At 38.8% G+C, this 24,852-nt stretch overlaps 1 protein-coding gene across 1 annotated transcript; it reads left to right on the plus strand.

Annotated features, from left to right (window-relative positions):
- Positions 1–5,804: 5,804 nt before the first annotated feature.
- Positions 5,805–21,076, plus strand: LOC136569491 (coiled-coil domain-containing protein 171-like). Its single transcript, XM_066569881.1, has 7 exons — positions 5,805–5,906; positions 12,343–12,510; positions 15,307–15,811; positions 16,571–16,687; positions 17,416–17,642; positions 18,853–19,032; positions 20,927–21,076. Exons 1-7 carry the CDS (start codon positions 5,805–5,807, stop codon positions 21,074–21,076), a joined length of 1,449 nt encoding a protein of 482 aa, XP_066425978.1.
- Positions 21,077–24,852: the final 3,776 nt, after the last annotated feature.

A 24,852-nucleotide genomic window follows, 5' to 3' on the forward strand; every position in this document is an offset into this window, starting at 1 on the left:
CTTTTCTTTTCTTTTCTTTTCTTTTTTCTTTTCTCTCTTCTCTTCTCTTCTCTTCTCTTCTCTTCTCTTCTCTTCTCTTCTCTTCTCTTCTCTTCTCTTCTCTTCTCTTCTCTTCTCTTCTCTTCTCTTCTCTTCTCTTCTCTTCTCTTCTTTCTCTTCCCTTCCCTTCCCTTCCCTTCCCTTCCCTTCCCTTCCCTTCCCTTCCCTTCCCTTCCCTTCCCTTCCCTTCCCTTCCCTTCCCTTCCCTTCCCTTCCCTTCCCTTCCCTTCCCTTCCCTTCCCTTCCCTTCCCTTCCCTTCCCTCCCCTTCCCTCCCCTCCCCTCCCCTCCCCTCCCCTCCCCTCCCCTCCCCTCCCCTCCCCTCCCCTCCCCTCCCCTCCCCTCCCCTCCCCTTCCCTCCCCTCCCCTCTCCTCTCCTCTCCTCTCTTCCTTCTTTTTCCCCAGGAGTTCTCATAGTACTGCTTTGTTCTTTCATATTTTAAAATATTTCTATCTTTTCATTCTCATACCTGGTCTCTTTCTGTCATCTTTGGTTTTGTTTTTATACAAATAACATGTGTTATGACAGTAGTCTGCAGAAAGGAAGGGCTTTACCTAGACATTTTTTCCCCTACTTCTTCTGCATTCAGAAACTCAAATTTTCTTAATCCTTCTCAAACAGAGTGATATTTCTCACACTTAAAAGCCGGGGAGATGCATTTTTTGTTGTTTAAGTAAGTATAATACTCTTTAAATTTGCTACAGTGCACTTATACGGCCTGATTTTTTAAAAAGATAATAAGAAATACGCACTTTCACTCATTTGGAGAACACACAAATTATACAAATCTCATGGTTGGTTTAAATTTCTCAAACTGTTTTTGTTTGGTTGAGGTTTTTTGTTTGTTTGGGTTTTTGTTTTCATTTTCATTTTTGTTTGGTTTTGTTTGGTTTTTTTGTTGGGGTTTTTTCCTGATTTTGTTTTTATTGTGACAAATGTCAAAGAAGCTTAGTGTCAAACAAACTAGTTCTCATGTTGCTTCTCATTTTTTTTTTCATTTTTTAACTTAGCACTTCTTCATTCCTGGCCTCTTGGAGCCTTGTTCACCTCATGTGGTGCTTTTGATACAATCCCACCTTAACTCTTGGACAGAGCACCTCACCTGTGCCCTGTCTTTAGTATTTTCTCCAAACTGTTTTTCTGCTGTTCTTGAGGCTTGACTTACTAACATGTGATAGGTCTTCCCCATCATTGTGTCCACTAATTCTCTGTGTTTTCCCACCACGTCTCTTCTTGTTGTTTTATCCTTCTCCAACTAGGAAGAAATTTCAGAAGAATGGAATGAATTTGAAGTTAAAATCTTTTAGAAAATGGTGATCACGTAAACACCAACATAGGTAGTTGTACTCAGTAATATAAAGGGCTAATAGAAAATATTTTGACCCAAAAGCCAGTTTGTGAAATGAAGCAAAGTCCCTAGCAAAACTGCTTATAGGAAAAGAACTTTTCCTTGGCATTTAAGCTTTCACAGAGAAATATATGCAGTGTTTGCCTATCTTGGGGCAGTTTCTGGGTTGAAGATTCAAATCTCTTGAGCAGCAGTAAATTTCCTCAGGAAAGCCAAGCCTTTGCTCATTAGCCCAACCTGCCTTAGGTTTTCCTACAGTCTTTTTCATGTGGCAGGTATCTGTATTTGCTGTTACTTAAACTGAGCTTGAAATTAATTGATACGGACTAAAGTTTCACATAGACATTTGGAAATAAGCTAGCCAAGTGTTGCAGAAAAATGCAATTAAGTTCCCCATGCTATAGAGGCCTCCCTTGAAAAAGTTGAATTTTTATTCCTTTCCAAAGGGAGAAGAGCTTTAATTTGTAAAAATTTCCAAAGCATTTCCATGTCCTTATGTGAAAGATGCTACAGGAATACAAAATGTGATTGTTTCTCTGTAGTGGAACTGGAAGTGTTAATGTTCCAGTGTTTCACAGGATATCACAATACACAGATTTTGTGTTGTGAATTGGTATTCACTATACCTTTTTTCTTTTTTTTTCTGAACATATTTATTTGCAGTGCTATTTGTCTTTTTCTCTTTCCCTTTTTTTTTTTTTTTTTTTTTTTTTTTTTTTGTAAACAACAGTACTCGATGACAAATACCAGCAGAAAGAAGCAGAGACTGAGGAAATGATTCAAAGTTCTCGGTGGCAGTGGGAAGAGGAACAGCAAAGATTTGCAGTGGATAGAGATAACATCCTCAGAGAATACCTCGCTAGAATGGAATTCCTTATTAAAGAAAAAGCTGAAAGAGAAAGGGCTTGTAAGGTATGGTGTATTAATAGATGGAAAGTTCCATTAGATGCTGGCTGAAAGTTTTTTTGGTGAAAAGTCTAGGGTGGGTTGGGGTTTTTCTGGTTTAAGGGGGAAAAAAAAACCCAAAAAGCTAAATACTGCAGAATACTTCTGAAGATTACAGCTTTGTGGAGAGCTTTGTGGATAAATGGCTAGCTGAGAAAGGCCACTTCGATGTGATACCATTGGATAAGGTTCGGGGAAACAAGCTGGGGATTAAGTAATCAGTGTCCAATCACTGCCAAGGGTCATGGTGACCTTTGCTGCAACATGAAGATGGGGGAGAAAATCTTTTGCCAGAAAAATGAAGATAGCCTAGGTAGAATAGCCACAAGAATGTAAACATAGAAACAAAATAATCATTAGAGCATAGAAGTAGGTGTGGTTGATTCATGTGTATTTTAACCAATAATGAGCTCAGCTTTGCAATATGTATAAGCTTCATTAACACCAATATAAATATGTGTGAGCTATCAATAAACTTTGAGATTTGTTGTTCACGCATATTGTGTGCTGCAATTCTTCCGCCGTTCACGACACAGCTTTATGAAGTTTCACTTAGTGTGTAATGCTGGTTTGGGGCTTTGATGGAAGGTGTTGTGGCTGTTTGTCATGGGAAACACCAAACCCAAGTTATCAGTACACAGTGGTAGTGAAAACAGAGGAGCTTGTGGACAGGACCTAAGGTCCTTCTCAAAACAAGCAGAAACACAAGTGACTTTTCATTCAAAGCTGATTCTTACATGGGTAGGGCAGGATATAGGCTGTGAACAAGCCTGCTTTTAGATAGAGTTTTTTTTTTTAAGTTGCCAGGGGCAGCGGGGTAAGCTCTTGAGTTCTGGCTAACAGTAAGTGGCTGAGTTAGTCTGAGGAGGCTCTGGAAGAGTATTGCCTTCTGTTGTGTACAGTGTTTTATAGAAGCTATCTTCAGAGAGTTTAATGCTGCATCAATAGATCAAAGTTAACAAAGTATGCCATGCTCTGTCAAGTGATGTTCGTCCTTGAAAAAGGACAAAAGAAGCAGCAAATGGCTCAGGACATTGTGTTCTCTGTCAGTTCCCTGGCAGTGTTCTCTGCCCGTGGTTGTAGGGGCTTTGTTGGTTAATGTATTGAAGCGACAAAATTGAAATGTAATTAACATGAGTAGACTAAGATTGCCATGAATATATGTAGCTCGTGAAACAGGTCAGTGTGAGCTGTAGGGTTTCAGAATCTTGACGTTGTGTTGTGTATTTACAGGCCTGGTTTAAATCTCCTTTAGTTATTCTGAGTTATAAAATGAAAGCTAAGGAGATTTAATTGTGGTCTTAATACATGCAGAGAAGTGGGATTCTGAGCATGTAGGCAAATCCAGGCTGGAAAAACTGCACTTCACAAACTGTAATTCTGAAATTGGCTGTGAAAATGCTGAGGTAGGCATGGGAGTGCAGTCATAGAATATTTGAAATGTGCGTCTGGAACACGCCGGAAAAGTAGTCCTCTGCTTTGTGATCGTGATGAGCTCTGTTGGGCACATCCTGGCCCAGGATAGGAGGGGTTGGATTCGATAGGAAGGGCAATAGCATCACCTCATGGTTAGGGAGGAGATCATATCCCTGCACGTTTTTTTCCTTAGAATACTTGGGAGATTGTGTCGTTTACACACGGTAGAAAACCAACCAAACAAAACAAAACAAAATCCAGCCATGTCTTTCATGAGCAAATATTTGCAGGTGGCTACGGGGATAGTATTAAACAGTCTCCAAAAAGTTCAGAAATTCTTCAAAACTCTGAAATCCTACAGCTCATACTGACTTATTTAACAAGCTTCGTATATGCATGACAATTTTAGTTTACTGATGTTAATTACATTTCCAGTATAAAATGTTTTAAAATTTTTTGTAGTATTTTACAGCAAACTATGTATTAATTATTTCATATTTCCCAGTTCACTTTAGTTAATATCTGGAAGATAAACTTGAAGAAATAAATATATTTCCAGGTATATATATCCGTAGAAATTGTTAATTTTGTATTATTGATTTACTTATTCATTGATTTTGCATTCTGAAGGGAAGAAACCTGTCTTGCTGGACATGCAAAGCTAGAGGATTAGCTTAAATTTGGTCCAAATTCATATGGACTATGGGGATTTTGTAGCAGTGACTTCACAGAGCTGCAGAGTCCAGTAATGTCAGTAATTCTCCCAACCTGTAGCTTAGTTCAGTTTCTGTATGCAGAAATTGAAGTGGGGACCATCTTATTTTATTCTACTGAGGGCTTCATATTTCTTAGGTTTTTAAAGTAATTCAGTTTCTACAAAGAAGAAAATCCTTTTCAGAATAGCAGAAAATTAAATTATTTGGTCTATGGGAGTAATTGTCTCTCAAAACATCTGAAGTTTTAGCAATTAAAATCATGACAAAAATGAACTTTTGTCCCCATGTCCCCATCCCCATCATTTTCCCAAATGCACCATGTTTCTAACATTGCCACTGAGCTGGGACACAGAAGAGATTGGAAAAGCTGCACTCTTTCAGGGAAAGATTGCCTGTGGAGATCTGGATCTGATTTTAGTGTTACCACAGAAGGTCATGTTCACAGTGATTTTTGGGCCAACAGAGATTTCTTGGTGGTCAATTAAAAGCATGCCTGCATTGGGTAAACACTTCTGTTAACATGTGCTGGCATCTGAGATTTTAAAATTCTAACATCATCATCTGATGTGTGTTGTGTTATTATGCTCCCCCGGTTTAAGCTGGAATGTTCTGTTACCCCCTTTTTCTGTATAATGGTTCTGTCTGGAATTCCCCCTCTTTCCCAGTTATCTGTCCATCACCGGTTACCCTGGAAACCTGCGCCCTTTCTGTCACCCCCAAATACCCCCCCTTTTATCCGGAATCTTCGGTGCTATACATGGAATTTTTGGGCCGGGGACCGGGGTCCCACCTTTGAGCTCTCTCGGTTGGCTACCCGTCCTGTCACTCTGATAAAGCCCGCGCTCACCGTGGGCCCCCATTCGCTGCCTGTCTGAGCTCTCCCCCTCCCGTTTCTCCTATATAACACGTGTATTCCCTCCCCGCAGGGCCCTTCGGTACGGCGGCTTCCCCTGGGTGTTACTCCGCGTTCTGGAATAAACCCTGGTCCCAGTCAGGGGACGCTCTCCCATCCCTGTCTGTGGTCCCGTGCCTTTCTGTCCGCCTCGGGCAGAGCTGACCGCCCAGCCGGCGCGTCCCTGTCAGCGGAGCGGCTCCCGCGCGCCGCGCCGAGAAACCGCGCACTCCTACCGCTCCTTCTGCTGGCTGGCGGGGACGGCGGCTCAGGCGGACCTTTAAAGTCATGGCTGCCACAGACGTGGTCTCTCCTCCTCTATTGAACTCTCTACTGCAATACTTTATCTTTGAAAAAGTACCTCTTGATGTATTTATTTATTCATGTACCTATTTATCTTTAGGACACAAATGCTGCCCTGAACAGCATTGCCAGGAAGTTGAAGGATATGGAGGCAGAGCACGATGGCTGCAGCAAGATCCTGAGGCTTCAGGCCAAGCATCTGGATTTCAAGAATACACGACAGGAGTATCTCATCAAAGAACTGGAAGTAAAGCTTTCTCCCTGCTGCTGGGAGCCTCAGCAAGCATTGGCAAAACTGAGCAGTTTCATTTTTGAAACCTCTGAGTTAGGCTATGAGTGCCTTGTGTTTGATTAACAAAATGCAGAGCATCACTTGGCAGGAAAGGTGGATTCACTAACTGAAGTGCTTAGAGTCAGCTTCAGTCTCACATACTTGCTACTTTGCTTTACCTGTCCAAAATGAATGACTTCATTTGTATCTGTGTAACTTTAGGTGTCTTAAATGACTTTTAATATTAATTTCTTTTTCTTGATCTTTGTTGCATCACTTGAAGGCAGGAGTCCTTTTGGAGTGTATTGTTCTTTTCAGATCAGTCATCAGTCTAAGTGAAAATATTTTTTTGACAGGAAACAGTGTAGTTAAAATTGCATGTGAATTTCTATTATAGCAGCTCTGTAGTTACTGCTATTGCTAGAAGCATTTTTTCAATTGAAATTCCATGTCCAGGCCTTTACATGGAGATAAGTATCTGTGAGTATAAAAAATGCAGCAAGAACATAATCCTACATCAATTTCTTTAACTAAACAAAAACTTTTATTTTAATATTCTGGATATGTAATTGTTTTCTTTTACTTATTTATTGATATGAGTTTTCACAGTTCTAAAGCGCAAGTAGTTCAGATGCCACAAATTGGTTTATGGAGACCCAATAAACTGAAGAAATTAAGTTGTCTTTGCATGATGTTATCATCTTTCTGGACATGAATGTTTTCAAAATGTACTTTTAGGCAGAAACAGTGAAAATAAAGAAACTGGAAGAAGATGCTGCAGCAGCAAGATTAGCACATATACAATGTAAATCCGCTACAGAAATCATGCAGGTAAACTTTTAGTTAAATATGTGGTAGAAGTTTACAATGAAACAGAAGATGAAAGAAGATGTACCTTGTAAAGGTACAATCTTTGAAAAATGCCAGGACTTCCTTGCTCCAGTGAAAACACTGAGTAGATTTTTTGCAATGAGTGTCAAAATTGCAAAAGGTAATAGAAAAATATCTCCTATTCTCAGGGGACTATTAAGTTAATAGAATAAATATTAAAATAAAATGTCACATTCTTATGTTTGAGAATTCAAAGTAGCATTGAAACAGTGAGGGGAAAGGAAATGTTTCACAGTAGTTAAACTGTTAAAATGTTCTGTCCTGTATCTTTGGAATGGGTACTTAGATAATTTTGGAGATACAGTGCATACATCCAACTTCTCTAGGTGTGAGATATTAATGCATCCTGAGACTGCAGTTTCAAATTTCAGCTGAGTACATTTTGGCTTCAAAGCTATTATATCTGCAGTTACCAAAGAATACATGAAAAAATGTAATATGTATACTTGAATATCAAATTCTTGTGTTATTAAACTGTATCACACAGGGTTTGATCCATTAAAGCAATTAGGGTTTATTTTAAAAAACAAGTATGAAAAACCTGTAAGATAATTGCTCAGTGATCTCATACTGACTAACAAAGCCTTCATATTGGACTTTTGAAAAACCAGACGAGAAAACAAGAAGGAATATCATCTTTTTTTTTTTCACCAGTAAGCATTGACACTTTCTCAGTTATTTTCTTATGACCTTCTCTAAGTACAGTCCCTTAGATTTCTGAAGTGATAATTAAATAAGTAGTGATGATTCAGTTTTCTTGATTCCTTCTCTACTTCTACAACATACAAAGGAACTGGAGGGTAGCATTCCTTGAAGTTAGAGATTTATCTTTTATAGGTGAAGAACTGGTAAGGTTTCCTTCCTTGTTTATGTACATGAACAAGCTCCACATGCGCTTTGCTCTGAGTGCAAGTGTAGTGTTTACTGTTAATCCCACCTTTTTAGGAGTCTACTTAAAAAAATAGAATTCTCCTGGAAAACTTCAGTAATACAAATAATTGAAAACAGGAAAATCCAAACTCCATGAAAGGACAACAGAATGTGCTTTTGGTCGGCATATCTATTTCCTTCTGTTTTGAACTTTATATATTAATACGTTTTTACATTGTTCAACGCTTTCCAATGCCGTATAGAATTAATAGAATGTATTCAGCTGTAAAAAGCAGAACAGAACAGCAAACAGCATTAAAGACCATGGTAGTCTTTCCTAACTTCCTTTAACTGCTTCCTTATCACTTGGTAGTTGAGAATTCAAGAACTTGAAGGCACTTTGAAGGAAGAGCAACGTGGCAGGAGAGAAGCTTTTTCAGGGGTATCAAGGAAAGATTTCAGAGAGTCAGAAAATGCACATGAGAGAGGAAAAAAAGTGTAAGTTTCCTTTTAAAGCTGTTATAAAATGACAGTAGACACTTGGAGTACAACTTGTAGTTTACATTCCCTGCAATTTTCAGTCAGCAGAAAATCTGGTGCAATGTGCCAAACCAAACTAAAGGTTCAGAACCTGGCAGTCCATTAATAACAGGCCCATATCAGTAACCAAAGGTATTGTGAATGGTACAGATAATAACTAGCCTATTACAGATCATTTGCCAAATAAAAAATTTTGAAAATCATAGTTATGGTTAGGTCCAGCCTCCAGTAGTGGTTGGGGTGAGTGTAGGAAAAGATAGCCAGCAGGTCTAGAAAAGATGGCTTTTCTATATACACTTAGATTATTATGAAGACATTATTTTCCACTTATGTGACTCAGCTGGATCTCTAAGACTCCCGTCATGAAGTTGTCTATCATTTATAGTGGGTAATCTTTGTTTTCAACTTTTGAATGGCTGTTGAAAGCTTTAAATGGTTAAAAAATATTGAAAGGTGTGACAGCAGAGGAAATCTCTTGGGATGTTTCCTGCCCAGCACAGTCTGCTGTGCCTGTGGTAGCAGAACTTGGGTGAGCTCTCTTTCAGCCTAGAGCTATATGGCTCTGTATACACAGGTGTTTATGTTGACTTACACAAGTAGTAGTGGAGAAGGAAAGAAACTGGCTTTTCCTACAAGAAAGGAAGTTTGTGGCCTGAGCAACTCATACAAGATTCATGGTGATGGAGATGTTTTTTAGTAAGATACTTAAAACTTGAGCTGGAAAAGCCTTTGTCATCCTCTGCAAAAATCAATTTGAAGCAAGCTTTTGGTTTTCCTGACACTGTGCCTAAATGCTCAGGCAATCTTTTTAGATTCTTCCTTGGATTCCTGTCTCTGCTTCTGTCTCCTTTATATACTATTGTTTGGCCTTGGAGTTTCCTCATCAGTTGCCTGTTTAGTCATGTCGGGCTCTTGATAGATCTGTTTTCCTGACTGACACAGTACAAGAACAGATTAAAATTCTGGGCAGTCTGCTTTAAAAGTCACTCCAGAGTAGAGTCAGGCATGTGGAAACCTTAAGAGCAAGAACTGTACTTGAAATCAGCGTTGATGATGCAAGATGTGACATGGTCTCTCTGAAGACAGCTGTTGTGTTAATTAAAATATGAAGAATTCTGTTTCTTATACGTAACTTTGGGGTCATATCCAAATAATCTTATGAACTGCATGTCACGAGGCTTGGTAGCTGAAAATATAACCTCTTGAAAAATCTTTCTTAGAAGGAATATAAATGTCTTCATTCAATTAAGAAAGGCAAGCAGTTTCAGCATCCATGTGATGTGCTAAAGTGGTATCTGGCAAATCCATTGATTATCCTTTAAAAGAGCACAGTGCATTTGCCAAAAATAATTTTGGGTAAAGTATCTTTGTGTGGAAACTTTCCAGTTTACAAAGACAGCATTTATCCTCCAGCGTGCAATGGAAAGACTAGGTTGAGGAAAGGAAGGAAACTGAAGAATCCCCTGGGACATTAGTGACTCCTCCTGGCAGCTTCAGCCTGCATGAAGGCTCAATAGTAAGGAAAAAAATGTGGCACACATCGTTTAGTTTAGGTGTTTTTTAAAACATACTGTCAAAATATGTACTGTGCTGAAGATTTGCTGCATTTGCTGTGCTGAGCTGTGGAAGAACTCTGCTATACTCTTACCCTTTTTGTTATTATGCTACCTTTTAAAAAATTTAATACATGAATAAATGTAACCAATGCCTTGGAGAAGCTAATTTGAAAATGTTTTTTTAAAGTATGGGTAGGATGTACTGGCATTCCTAATTAAGGCATTTTGTAGATATGGATCGTCATTTCATGTGAAGAATGTTCTGTCTTTCTACCCAACTTTTTTGTCACGTTTCATTAGCTACCATCGTAGAAATGTTTCTTTCTCTTTCATACACTCTTTTAGTTTTAGTGCATGTATTTGACTGTAAAAATTGCTTGACAATTATTTCAAGCTTTCAGATGGAAAAGCAGGGGGGTTATTTTGTTGCTGTTTTGTTTTTTGCATGTTTTGCTGTGGATTTGGCACATTGGATGTATTTTACTGGATTATTTTCTGAAAACTTTCTCCTCTTATATGACCACTTTGGGCCTTTCTACTGTCTTTACTCAGCTACACCTTGAATAACAATTGTCCCATCTTTTTGCATAGCAGTATGGACAAAGGAAAGTTCTTAGCATGTTTAGAAAATCTCTCCTTTCATTATGTGGTAACATTTGCTCTCTTTCTACTCTTAGCAATATACATTTTTTTTGCTGGTGGCTTGGAAACGTCTCCTCTTTCTCTGTCAGAGCTCTGAGCATGGAAGGTGCATGAGGTCTGTTCCCTGTGGACAGGAGCGGAGACCTGCATCAGAGAGTCTTCAGATCTGTGGGTGTCTTTTGTTCAGCTGATGGAGTTATTCCACACTTTGTCTTAGTGCTGTCCACTGCCCAGGCAGATCTGTCATTCATAAACTGGAGGCAAATAAAATCAGGATCTTCTTTTTTCTTTCTGGGAGCATAACAGCTTCTTCCATGCAAGCATTAATGTATTAAAAGACATTTGCTGGCCTACTTAGCCTGAAAAAGTCATTTCATCAGGCACAAAAGGAATATATATAGAGAAAAGCAACTGTCTGCCTTAACTGTGGGCATTAATGATTGCTATTTCTAACTACAAAACACAATTGCAAGCTCAAAATATTCTGCTAGAAACTTAAAGTGCTTGCTAGTTGTTGCTGTGGTAGGAGTTTTCCTTTTTATTCGTATTCCTTAGTAAAATATATGTTATACATGACAAGAATTCAGGACAAGATTCCATTCATGATCAAGATTTCTGGTAATGGTGTAGACTCAAAATTAATGTTATGTTACTGAAAGGTTAAAAAAAAAAAGATTGTCTCACTGTCATATTCATAGAGCTGGTTATTTTAATTGTTTTACTCAAAGGATTTCAAACCACAAGACTGTCCTGAGCAGGTGATAAAATATTCATTTTTGGAAGAGTTGTATTACTGGTTGCCTTATGAGATCAGGTATTTATTGCCTTGGATGGCTTTGCGTATTTCCCAAAGCTGTTTGTATTTGTTTGGGAAGCAGAAGTGCCTGTATGTGATCCTGTTTACTCCATTGAGACAGCTCTGATTTTGCTGCCCAAAATGAAAAAGCAGAAGGCTGTAGCAGAAACTAAGCATAGGTAACATTTAATATATTGCTGTTGGTCTTTGCTATACCCATGCCTAAATTATGTAAAAATGTCAGTGTATTTTACTTTCCTTCATTTTCCCTTCCTGCTTTCCTGACCTGTACAGTATTTTTTCATATTTTATACCACTTCTACGCTCCCTATGTTCTTTCCACTCTGGTCTGATAATCTTATCTTGATCTCTGACTGTACTGATACAGTCTTCATGGCATTTGAGAAACATTAAGATAACATTTCTGTTATCTTAATCAAAGTTTCTAAGGCACTTGTATGTACTAAAAGTATGAAGAATTGAATTTCTACTGCATGCTGTTGTTGCTAAAATTTATTTATAACCTGAATCACTTTATTATACCACTGATTAAAATCACTGTAATAAATGAGGCACAGTTTGTGGAGTTTGATGGAGCTGTAGGACTATTTTGGCCAGATATTTAATCATATATAATACATGCAAAACAAAATTTTAAAATAATTTAAGTGTATTGTGTTGCCAACTTGCCAACTGCCTTGCCAGACAGTTTTCTGTGCGCTGTGCAGGTGTTGGGGCACAGTTTGAATGCACCTCAAGGTATTAACATGGGTGAATGAATTGCATCCACTAAGAGCATGGAAATTTTTATCTGTGCCAGGTCATGATTGTGGCCCCCACAGGACTGCGATTTACTCACATACTTTATTTACATACTGTGTCTAATTAGATAAATTTAGTGAAATCTATTTTCTTACTCTGCTGTAATATTATGCAATATTTTGGCTGCCATTATTAGAAATGAACTGAGGAATTTTGTAAAGCTGTGAGAATGAGCCTTGAGGGCTCATTTTCAGCTGCGCGCAGCACTGCTACCACACATAGGATGCATCTCTTTATCTCTTTTGATTTTAACATTGCCCAGCTACAGCAATTAATTTTTTTCTTTGTGTTCCAGAGGGAGATGTCCATCCTCCTGAACTTATACCAGACCCTGGCAAATGCCCAGGTGCTTTCCAGACAGACAAACGTGCCCCCGGAAGAGTTACCTTGGACAGAGCTTTGTGCACTCTTGCATGAGAATGTTGAAGCCCTGGTCTCAAACTTCAGCAAGGCTAACCAGAGGGTGAGTGTCCCCAGGCATCAGCTGCCTCTGCTGAGCTCAGTGACATTTGTTCACACTGCAGTCTCGTTAAAAAGGACTGATATTCATCCCCCCCAAAGGATTTGGACACTAACAAATAAACACTGTTTATTTTGGCTTGTCCACAGCTCAGTTTGATGCTGTTGCTGTGGGCCTTTAGATGTGACTGGAGTGTGCCTCAAGTCTCTCAGCTCCACCTTCTGTGCAGGACATTCTGAAAGGAATATCTGATACTAGCAACAGGGACCTAATTAAAAGATAATAAATTCATCTTACTGATGAAGAATTCACAGAATGTAGTCATTTACAGTCATAAAGCAAGTTTTTCTTCTACCATAATCCATTGGCAAAATAGGCTTTCTCCAGGAATACCGTTTTTAAATTATATGTTTATGGTTCAGATCTACTATTTGAAAGAATGCCAGTGTGGGATTTTTTGTTTAATTGTAACTTTTGGATTATGACATTTTTGGAAATACCGATTATAAAACATGTCAGCATTTGTGTGAAGGAGGAGCTGTACTTTTCTGCATGATAATAATGCAAGTGAGCTTACATCACCTCTCCTCCCAGAAAACCTTGTGGTTTTAGGAAAAAAAAGCCCCTTTTTAAGTAAGTCAGCTGGCTCCAGAGACTAAGCTAAGAGTGGCTAAGCCACTCTTTAGGGTTTCACTTTGTTTTCTGGTTTATTTCTCTTTTGAAGTAGAAGAGGAAAGGGAAGGAAAGAGAAGGGAAGGGGTGAATATTGTTGGCAGTGTTTGTGGGGCTTGTATCTTTTTGTGCCTGCTTTTTAATTAAGCATTTTTATTGCGACTGATCATGAGGTCTGTAGGGCTCTTCTCATGTACTTAGCATCTGTTCTGGGATTTTAGACTGTGTTGTTTTTTTTCTACAGTTCAGTTTCCCTACAGTTCAGTGTGATCTATCTGGAAGTGTCTTGCTAATATTTTCTAGCAACAAGTGCAGGTGTGTGCATTTGGAGATCATTGTTGGCTCGGTTCATTCCTCCATTTAGTTTGCATGGGATGTGTGGTGTTAAACCACAAGAGTGAATCACACACACACAGAATCACACACACAGAAATTCTAGGTTGGAAGAGACCTTTAAGATCATCGAGTCCAACCCATGTTCTAATACCTCAACTAGATCATGGCACCAAGTGCCACATCCAGTCTTTTTTTAAACTCTTCGAGGGATGGTGACTCCACGACCTCCCTGGGTAGATGATTCCAGTATTTGACTACTCTTTCTGTAAAATACTTCCTCCTTATTTCTAGCTTGCATCTCCCTTGGCACAGCTTGAGACTGTGTCCTCTTGTTCTGTCGGTTGTTGCCCGGAGAAAGAGACCGACCCCCAGCTCACCACAGCTACCCTTCAGGAAGTTGAAGAGGGTGATAAGGTCACCCCTGAGTCTCCTTTTCTCCAGGCTGAACAACCCCAGCTCCCTCAGTCGCTCTTCATATGGCTTGTGTTCCAATCCCCTCACCAGCCTCGTTGCTCTCCTTTGGACATGCTCAAGCATCTCAAGAATCCTTTCATGCTTGTTGAAAACACATCATAAACTTAGGAGCTATTTAGAAAGAAAACATTCTCTATGTTAGAATTCCCTGAGATTGTTTTAAAAGTTAATAATAATCTGGAATGTCTTGGCTTTGCAAAAAAAAAAAAAAAAAAAAAACAAAAAAACCAAAAAAACACCCCCAAAAAAACCAAACCAAAACCAAAACAACCCCACCAAAACCCAAAAAAACCCGAACAAAACAAAAAATTAAATGCCATTTTAAATTATTGTTTGCGATCATCACAAGATTTCAACAGAGTTAAGCGTCTCTGCTTTACTGATACTACGGTGAGAAGTGGTTTTAAAATGTAAAACTGTCACTGCTTGTAAAAGGAGTTATTTGCAATCCAAAATGTTATTCCACAAAAACTATTTACTGTCTTTATCATCACATTCCTTCACACCTGTTTCAGTTAAAAGCATTGTAAATAAAGGAAACAGATGTCCCTTTTTATTTCTGAGTTACTGCAACTTACTTCACAGAATAATGCTGTATTTGATGCAGATTTCAGGGCTGGAAGTCTTTGCATGGTGAAAACTTAAATTTGTCTAGTTTCATATTCCAACCTTCCTTACACTTTTCCTTTCACTTACACTGGTTTTCTACTTGGTAGAGCAGTGTTCTCTCTGAAATTGGAGGATGTTACTACTAAGTCAACCCCTAAAACTGTACTGTGGGCAGACAAGTAGTGTTGGACCTTCTGTGAGCTGTCACAGTATTGGTGAATTGTTGTCAGAAATCAGGAGTCATTTGCAGTTGATGATTGTGGCAATTTCCCTCCTACCATTGCTTTGGTTTCATATATCTGATTCTGTAATTGTTGACTAGAAGAGATACTTTTATCACTGTCATTACTAACATTTTTTATTCCTTTAATGAATCATTGGAATGGCAAAACTAAGAATTTTCTTTTTGCTCTTGTCTAGGTAAAAACCATCTAGTTAGTATTTCTTCCACTTTGGTTTGGTTTCTTTCTGTTGCAGGAATGTGAAGAGAGGTAGCAGAAAAGCAGGCAAAAACTGTGTGGCCTTGAACAAATGTGTGCACAACTGACCCAGGAAAACAATTCCTTGGAAAATTCATTATCAACTGCTCACAAGGAGTGAATGAATCATTGGAATGGCAAAACTAAGAATTTTCTTTTTGCTCTTGTCTAGGTAAAAACCATCTAGTTAATAGTTCTTCCACTTTGGTTTGGTTTCTTTCTGTTGCAGGAATGTGAAGAGAGGAAGCAGAAAAGCAGGCAAAAACTGTGTGGCCTTGAACAAATGTGTGCACAACTGACCCAGGAAAACAATTCCTTAGAAAATTCATTATTAGATGCTTTCAAGGCACGCTCACCCCTGCTGGCAGCCTGTGCGCTGCTGTCAGGGGCCCTGTGCTCTCTCTACGGCCGACTGTGCGCCACGTCTTGCCAAAGAGACATTCTCCAGGAACAGGTGAACCAGCACCAACTCTTGAACCACAAGATCGTCAGCCTCCTTTATGCTCTCCCTGCTGTGGTGGAAAGAAACCAGGACGAAGGCAGGCTGAGGCAGAGAAGAGCCAAGAACCTGGTTTATGTGTTCCGAAGAGCCGTGATCGCAGTTCTGGCTGCTAACAGGCTGAGGGCTCTGGCCCGATATTCTTGTATCTTTTTTGTCTGGACAGATGGATGCAGAGGAAGCTCTGGAATTCAAGTTTGTCTGGGAGAATCCAGAGGCAGGCATCCTTTGACACGTAAGTGAAATGTTCTTAAAATGTTATGTCAAATTACATGCTTAGGGAATAACAAAGAGCAATATTATTATTATTGCTAGGGCATAAAGACATATTTAATGACATTCTGACAATTATTATTTATGGATTTATGGTTTTTGTGTTTCTTCATGAAAGTATTTCACTCCAAGAGCAAATGCCTACTCTTATGTTAAGCATTGCAAGTAAAATTGCAATTATGCACATGAACTCAACAGTATCTGATAGCCTTGATATTTGTGTTACGGATTTCAGAACTAGGCGCTGCAGCATCTTCTCTGTGGTAAAGATCTTGCAATGCTCCTAAATGATTAACTGTCACCTTTTTTTTTTTTTTTTTAAGTATTTCCTCTTCTTTTTCTAATAATTTTTAATACCTATTTCCTACTAAAATTCCTAGAATTTTCCACCAAAATTGCTTTCTGATTCAGGTAAAATATTAGCCTAGGATTTTAAAATTTTCTTTTGAGATTATGTCTACTTGCCCCTTTCTGTTACTAGACCAGTTTATACTTCCCTCTAAAAGGATAAATAGTATCAAAAATGTTTTGCAAATTAGAAGATTCATCTACTTTTTTTAAAAAAAGTAATTCTGGAAGCATGCTTAAAACACTCTAAATTGTTCCGTCTAATTTGTTGTTTATATGCTTATTTTTGGTTAATTTCTAAAAGAGCTGGAGATAGCAGTGTGCCATATCTTAGTGATTCAGTTATCCTGCTAGCTGCAATTCTCTTTCACAGGTTTTGGAGAGGAAGGAGTTGACTGTATTGAAGCACTTCACTGGTTGACTAGTTCTAACCTCTATACTGCAATAATCAGTTCCATCTCAGAACTGGAGGGTGTTCTCACCAAACAAGGTAATTTTAACTGGATATTGTTGTAGCAGAAATACATAATAGACGCCTTTGACTAGAGGTTATATCCTGAGCTAGTCAATACAGATTTTAGTGGGACTGTTTCCCTGAAGGAGTAATTTCATTGCAAGATACAATAATAACTCTTTTCTACATTCTCTGAATGATCACATCTCTGTACTGTTGGAACAGATTCATTTTCTTTAACAGCTGATAGGATATTATATCCTTTCAGTATACAGAGCCACAGAAGCTGAAGGCTGGAGAGTGTTTCTGCAGTTTATTTACAGTGAGAACTGATACACGTTCCCTTGGTCCATCTGCATTGCTGCCATCCCTGGTTCTTTATTAACCTCTACTTTTAGAGTCTCCACATTTTTGTCCCAGAAAAAAGGATACAAGAAGAGGGATCCTTTATGTGAATAAAGGGAAATAGCAGGACAAAGACAAGATGATGCATTTTCCAAAAGGCTAAACACTAAATTGGTATAAAAGTTGCCATTCAATCAAATGTCTTTAGATTCAGTCGCAGGCACTTTCTTCTTTGATCACGCTGTTTTCAAGAAATTGAAAATTAAAAAGCAAAGTTTGAACAGCGCTTCAGATTCTGTATTCTGTGTTTCAGAATATTTACAGCTTCCATCTTGTATAAATGAAAAAGAATGGGATATTACAAGAAACCGGACCTAATAACCTGCTCGAGGTTTCCTTTGTGGTGTTGTTTCTTAAAGATGCACAGTCCTGGCTTTTTGGACACTCATTTATCAGTGCAGCCAGGAACTGTTTTGCACAACTGATGGACAACCTGAGCGTTCTGATGGAGACAGTTCAAGGGAACGCTCGCGGGTGCAGAGCCTACCTGGAGAGGGACTCCCTCACACAGAGGCTGCCTCGTGGGCTCCAGACAGTAAATGCCCAGGCCCTGGAAACTGGATTGTATGACAGACTGCCCAGCACAGTAAGCAGATTTACAGTCCTCCTTCAGGAAAATAGGTTTACAGCAATGGTGAAGCTCCCTCGATAGCAGCATTTATTTGGTTTCAGGCTGGTGATGAGTCCATGACAATGAAGTACTACTACATGAACACTAAGAACTAGATTTGTCACGCATTAGAGTGTGAATAGGTCTTTTTGTTTATTGACAAACGATTTCTGGAGGAGAGTTAGTGAAGTCGGCCGGCAGATGGTGAACGCCCAGGCTAGCCGGCCAGCCCGCCTTCAGCCAAAGGGATGTTGCCGTGCAGGACTGCCACTCCGCAGGAGGAAGAGGCGACTCTCCAGCTAGTGGCAAAATAGGGCTTATTGAGCCCCCGGAGGGACCAAACGTACCCAAGAGATTCAGGAACAAGAGAGCCCCGAGGGCGGGCAAACACTGGGTTTTTAAAGGCAGTGGGAGGTAGGGGTGGTAACAACACATGAACAAATCAGAGTCTGGGGAAGGGGGATACATAGGTGACAGACATAAAAGGAGAACCAATTGCAACAAACGGAGGGAGGGCCCCCGGCCCCTGAACCAATCACCCGACGCTCTGGCTAGAAGGTTCTAGAGATAGAGGCAGGAGTGCCGGGTGACTGGCAGGCAGCTGGGGGCGGGGAATTAAAAAGATACATCGGTAACTGGGGCAACCGGGGAGGGGTTGGGAGATTGACAAGTAACTGTGGAACAGAGGGGAACAAAGGCAGAACCATTAACATCATAACATGGGGGAAACAGAACATACTAGACACAAACCACAACAGGTTAGCGTATCCAAGGAAAAGATTTTTTTTTCAAGTTCTGTCAGATCTGTATTAGCTTATAAGAACAAATTTGCTTTTGGCTTGATGTAAGTGTTAAGGTTGCTTTTTATTATTGTTTTCTATTTTCTCATGTTTACCATCCTTTCTTTCAGTAAAGATAACCTTCTTCCCTTTAACCAAAATGAAAAGACAAACACTTTCTCTCATAATATTTTATAGTAGACTTTAGGTGAAAATAGTAGTTCTTTGTAAACAGAATTTGCAGTAACCCTTGGTAGGTGACAGGTTCAGACTTTTGTGTATGTCTTTTAGAGACAGAGGAAAAAATGATGGTTTTGTCTTCACTTTCTTGGGTCTTAAATATTATTCATTTTATTGCTAAAATAGCAGACTTTATAGCCCATCAAGTTGTTTTTGTTTGCTGACAGAGAAACATAGCAATCTTGCAGCAAGAAATATTTGGATTTTTACAAAGGCCTCATGCAGCAGAGGTAGAGTCCCACTCACTGCACCTGCAGCTTGCAGCATGCAGATGGGCTTTCAACGAGATGCAAAAAGATGCTGAAAAAGCCTGCAGACTGCAAGAGCAATTAAATGAACTTCAGCGTGTAAGTACATTTGACTTGGAGACTCTCTTGCTTAAAAGAGATTCTCCTTTCTACACATTTTTTGATTTGTTTTATTTTGGAAAACCAGCATAAAATTGATTTCCTTTCAATAGAATTTTCCAGAAAACTTGTCCAGTAAATGTCACTAAACTAGAAGACAGATGTATTTAGAAATACCCTTTTCCCACTGGAGTTTCCTTTTGATTTGTAGAAGGAGGTATCCTGTATGAATGACAGTTTGGTCTTCAGCAATGCAGGTTCTCCCATTTGTTGGAAATGTTGATGTGATTTATGTATCCTAAAAGAAGATTTCACTTCCACAGAGTAAAGTCAGCTGGAATGAACGTATTCAATAAGAGTACGTTCATGAGAAGTTCATGAAATATAAATGTAGCAGTTTTAACTCCGAATGGATGTTGATGAAAAACATAATAATGGACGTTTTTATAATAAAAACAATTCAAATTTTACTGGGTCTGTTTCCCTGAAGAAGTTACTTTACGGCAGGGGGAGAAAAAGCCTCCTCCGACATTGTCCGTAGCACAAATGCCCAAAATTCCCCTGAGTCTTTTGCTGTTGCTGATTGACTTACTGAGACACTGTGGGTTCCCTAACCTGAAGCCTAGTTGGTAGAACCTGTCAGGGTGTCCCAATCCAAACACTTCCAAGCAGAGAATATCTGCTAGATGATGTCTCACCCATTGTCCTTCCTGTTCCTAGCTAGTAAAATGGATTTTTTTTTTAACTCAAAAATCTCTAATCATCTTCAGTTTTGTTCTTAACAGGTTTTATTCCCTTAGTGTTTTGGGACAGTTAGATGAAACTTGCCGCATTTTAGATTGTAGTTGAAACGTAGATGACGACTTTCCTTGAAGAATTATTTCCTCTATCTGGAACAGTTTTTGGAGGAGAAGAACAGTCCACAAAGGTGTTTACAAGGATTAATAAGCTATCCACTAAGTTTTTGAACACTGATGTGCGTATTTTTCCTTCTAAATATTGAAGTTTTGCATCCTAGGGTGTTACTTTGACAAGAATTATGAATGCCAAAACTTTACATGAATGTTCTTTATAAAAAACACAGTAATTAACTGGTCTGCCATTTTACTGTCCAGTGATCTGTCTTCATGTTAAAAAAACCTCAATACTAATCCTAAGCATGCATTTGTTTTGGAATTTGCTAGGTTTGCAAGTGGAACTCACTTAGTGGTAGGGAAAGCACTGAATATAATTACAGAATCAGGCACAACTTCATTCTCTTTCCAGAGAATCAACCAAGACAATGTACACGAGGAGTTACAAAATGCTTTGCAGCGTGAGCATGAGGCACAATTGCTTTTACAAGAACACCAGCGACGGGTTCAGGAGCTGAGCAATACACTGGAATTGCACTCATGTACCAACAAAGATAGAAGCCAGGTCTCCAATGTACCTCTGATGGTAATGTTATTCTTCTGGAACAGTCACCAGAGTTTCACCTTCTGTTCAACAAGCCAAATAGTGCAGTCCTTGTATAAATGAAATAAGAGGAGTAAATACACACACTACTCAGTCTGCTGAGAATTTTAGGCTACTGAGAAAACACTTCAAAGACTCCATTTTTTTTCTTAAGCTATGGATGTTTTATTTTCAACAATTAAGGAAAAAGTCTTCAGTGGGGGTTTGATTTGGGCTTTTTACCTACAATAATTTTGTTTTCTAAAACTGGGGGGGGGGGACGGGGGGGGGGGGGGGTTCTGAGTCATTAATGCTTTTGCTAGGAAATTCATAAAACTTTAGTATGCAGTGGTCCAAATCTACTTCGCAATCAATTTGTCTTCCACGTTGGTCAGTAGCCAGTGGCATAAAGTGAGGTTTATTTGGGTTAAATAGCAACTCTGCTCTCTGCTGGCAGAGCCTCTCTAATGCAACAGAAGAGCTGAGGAGAAGAGACCAAGTTCTGGATCACCAGAATAGACTCCTGAAAGACACAGAGCAGGACCAGCAGCGGCTGCAGGAGACTCTCCAGGAGGCAGAACGTGCCATCCAACAGGGAGCAATGTGAGCCCTGGGGCCTGGGGGATGTCACTTAAAATGTATAAAAACTGAAATTCCTACTTCCATGGGCAGGTTTTAGCCCTGGAAAGTGTAAGGTTAGAAGAGAAAAGTACATCTGTCTCCTTTTTTTTTGAAATTCAGACATAGTCTTCTAAAAGCAAAAGTGTTAGTTCAAAATACTAGGTCATACATTTTATGCAGTTATCCCCTAATAGTGCTCCAAATTCTGGGTGCTGAAATATCTGGTAAACAAAAGACCTGTGTGATCTTACTGATCTGACAACATCTCTTTGGCACATCCTTAAAGTTCTGTTTATTTAAGAAATGATTGTTTGTTCTCTGTGTTTCCACGCCATCTTGTTATAGGCAGATACCATTTAGTTATAGTAAATACAGAAGCATCAGCTAGGGGACAGGTCTTCACTGCCAAAGGGACTGAAACCCATTTTGGATCTCGCCTTTCCTGTGGTACAAGACAGATCTTCCAGCTGATTTCAGGGAGTTTTGGATTTACACCTAATCCCCACACCACTTGCACCATAACCTGGAGTGGCAGAAAAGGCTCGGGCACTGGTTTTGAAAAGACTGGTGGTCAAAAGGAGCCCCCATGACTTGAAGGAGCTTATTACTAACCTATTCTTACGCCATATGGTGAGATTAAAATAAAACAACAGCTTCGCAGACTTTGTTTCTAATACTTACCATAGTATGAAGCATGTATTATGAATATTGTTGTTGTTCCATGGCTAGGATCTAAAAAAATTTTAGTCATACATGGGTTCATTTGACCTCTGAAGACCAACGTCTGAGAAGCTGTAAGGGCTTTATGCACGAGGGAAATAATGCAATTTGTATAATCCTCCATGAAATGTTTAACAAGCTCATTAAAATGACAAATGTTATTTGGTAGGATTTGATCCAAGCAGCTGTCACCTGCAGAAGGATTTGTTCTAGAACGCTTGCCCTTTCCATTGTAATCACCCCAATCTATTTTGGACATTCTTCTTTGTGGCCACACATATATCCAGAAAAGATTATTTTCATGTGAAGAGACTTTAAAAATGGCATTTTCTTTCTGTATATAGCAACTGAAAACCAACAAAGATAACTTTCCCTTCATTGTTCTAGCAGCTCTTCACAACAAATAGGGTTTTTTTCCTCCCTTTGGAACATCAAAGCAAAGCAGATGAAATAAACAGATTCTGTCAGTGTTTTCCAATACAAGAATATAATACCATCCTGCTAGAGACTTTTAATGACCTCTGTATCCAAGCGATGATAGTTTTGATAGGCATATAATTAGATCAGTTTTAATTGCTTATCCTCAACAGAAGCATCTTTCATTTGGAAATGCACCAAATGCACCAATATGAACTGTTTTTAGGGTTTGCATTGGAGTTTATCAATATTTTATCAACAATTTAAACAGTTTATCAACAATTATTTTACAAGACATCAAAACCATAAAGTAGCTGAAGATTAATTTGTACATTGGAAGAGCTTCAGTTCTATAAAGTTACTCCATTGTTGTTTTGTTTTGTTTTGTTTTGTTTTTTTCTTTTATAATAGAGACGAAGAGTTGATCATTAATCATATAAAAGCTGCGGAGGCCGCCCTGAATGAGGTATGAATTTGAAGTGCTCCCTCTGATTTGTGTTCCAAACATGCCAAACTCTTAGAACTGTTTATTCTCAGGGGAGGAGAAAAGTTGTTGCAAAGCAACTTCCTTTCCTTAGAGTTGAAGTTTCCTCCCTCAACTTCTACCATCTTAAAAAACTATTGTGGAATAAAATGCAAGCTTGTAGTATACACACACCTTGTTCTAAATGTAGAATTTATGACAAAATTCACTTGCCTTCCCTCGCTGAGCACTATTTCTGGTTGCCAAGACTAATGCAACATACAAAAAATTAGCAATTGTGGTGGTTAACCCTCTACTGAAGAATGAGAGATCACATACTTGGTGGCCATAAAACATTTGGCTTTGTGTCTGCTACTTTAACCTCTGAAAATTATTAATAGGAAAAGAAAATGCAGGAAGTCATAATCTGTGGTCAGAACCTTCCATGGTATTTTTTTAAAGCTCATTTTAAATTTAATAATAATCTCAAGTTTTCTCTCTGACTTGTACAAGTGTGGCCTGGTATAAGACTATTTGAAGGTCCAACAAAGCTATACATATTAATTATTTAGGAGAAAGGAATATTTTCATATTATAGTATAGCTCTAATGGTAGGTGGTTTTATAACTGCTTTTAATCTACAACAGCACAGAGCAAGAGATGTTTTCATTACCTTGGAGTGTCCATTTCCCTTACTACATCTTTAATTCCTAGCAAAATGGGAATCTCTTCTTTATTTTAGTTTCTGTATTCACCAAAACTGTTGTTAACTTTATTTTCAGATATCTTTTTCAAGTCTCTTTCCTTTAATGCTCATGGAAAGTGACAGAACCTAAACTGCGTGGTTCACCTACAGCAAACTGTGCTGATAAGAAATTTCCTTTGTGCCACCACCATCTTCATACTGGCTTCTTTCAAACTTTGCAAGTGAATGTCATGCAGCAACTGCTGTGTTTTTACAGTAATAGATATGTCGTGCCATGTCCTTGGCCTTTCTCTTTTCAGGGCAGGGTGCTTTTTTCTTTTTTTGGTAGCATTCTCTCCCAGCACTGTGAATGAGAGATTTATTTGCAATGAAAATTCAATCAGTCGTACTTTATCCATGGATGTTAGGTCCAGTGATCAAAGCAAGTCCACTCAATGGGCTCAAGGGGACACCGTTCACCCCCGCTGGTGTGTCTGAAGGAGAATTACCACTGATGCTGGGGTATTTTCCCTTTAGGTCAGAGACGAGGCTGTGGCATCAGATGCTGCAGCAGCCGCGCCACTCCCCAGCCTGAAGACCCTTTCAGAGGAAGCAATGAGAGACAGGCCAGAGGCTAGATCATTCCAGGTTAGAGTCTAAAACCAATCCTGTTTTTTTTTTTTAATTTTCTTTCTTTTTTGCATCTGAGCTGCAACAGGCAGACAGATTATGCTCTGAGCATGTGGAGAGCAAAAAGCTTCAAAAGTATTGCAGTCAACAGTTGAAAGAATTTCCATGTATACTCTTGCACATGGTATTTCAGAGATGATGTCAACTTTCAGTTTTGCAGTTACAGTATTAAATAATGGATGGGAAAACAAACATGGGCAGAAGTATATATATTTGGAAATTAATATCCCTCTATCCCCTTCACTTTTTTTCCCATTAATATACACAAGACTAATTAAAAAAACCCCACAAACAAAACCAAAACTAAGATCCCCACAAAAAAGCAAAACCGAACAAACAAAAAAGATGAGATTTTCAGGCTCCTTCTTGGTCAGTATCAGATTTTTTCAACCCACGGTTCTAGAATTAACTGTGGTGTTTAGAGCATTCCTCATTTAAAAGAGATTGCTATTTAGAATGTTTAAATATAGAAGCTATTTTGCTTCTGTAGGTTTAAAGACTTGCACATTTCAAAATACTAATTTTTTTAGGACAAAACAATGAGTGGAAAAAAAAGAGAAATTTACCAATAATGTGCCATATTTTCAGCTCTGAATGCAGATTCAGTGCAATGCATCCTTATTGTTTTTAAGTTTGGTCTTCTACAGAAACAATCCCTTAGTCTTTATAGTTGTGCAGAATACATTAGTGCTAAAGCAGAATTTTTTTCCTAATGAGAGAGCAAAAGGCAGAGTGAGTACATATTTCTTTCATTGTGCTTCTCTGTCTGAATTAGGGAGAGAGTAGG

Source organism: Molothrus aeneus, assembly GCF_037042795.1.
Source record: "Molothrus aeneus isolate 106 chromosome Z unlocalized genomic scaffold, BPBGC_Maene_1.0 scaffold_33, whole genome shotgun sequence".
Lineage (NCBI taxonomy): Eukaryota > Metazoa > Chordata > Aves > Passeriformes > Icteridae > Molothrus > Molothrus aeneus.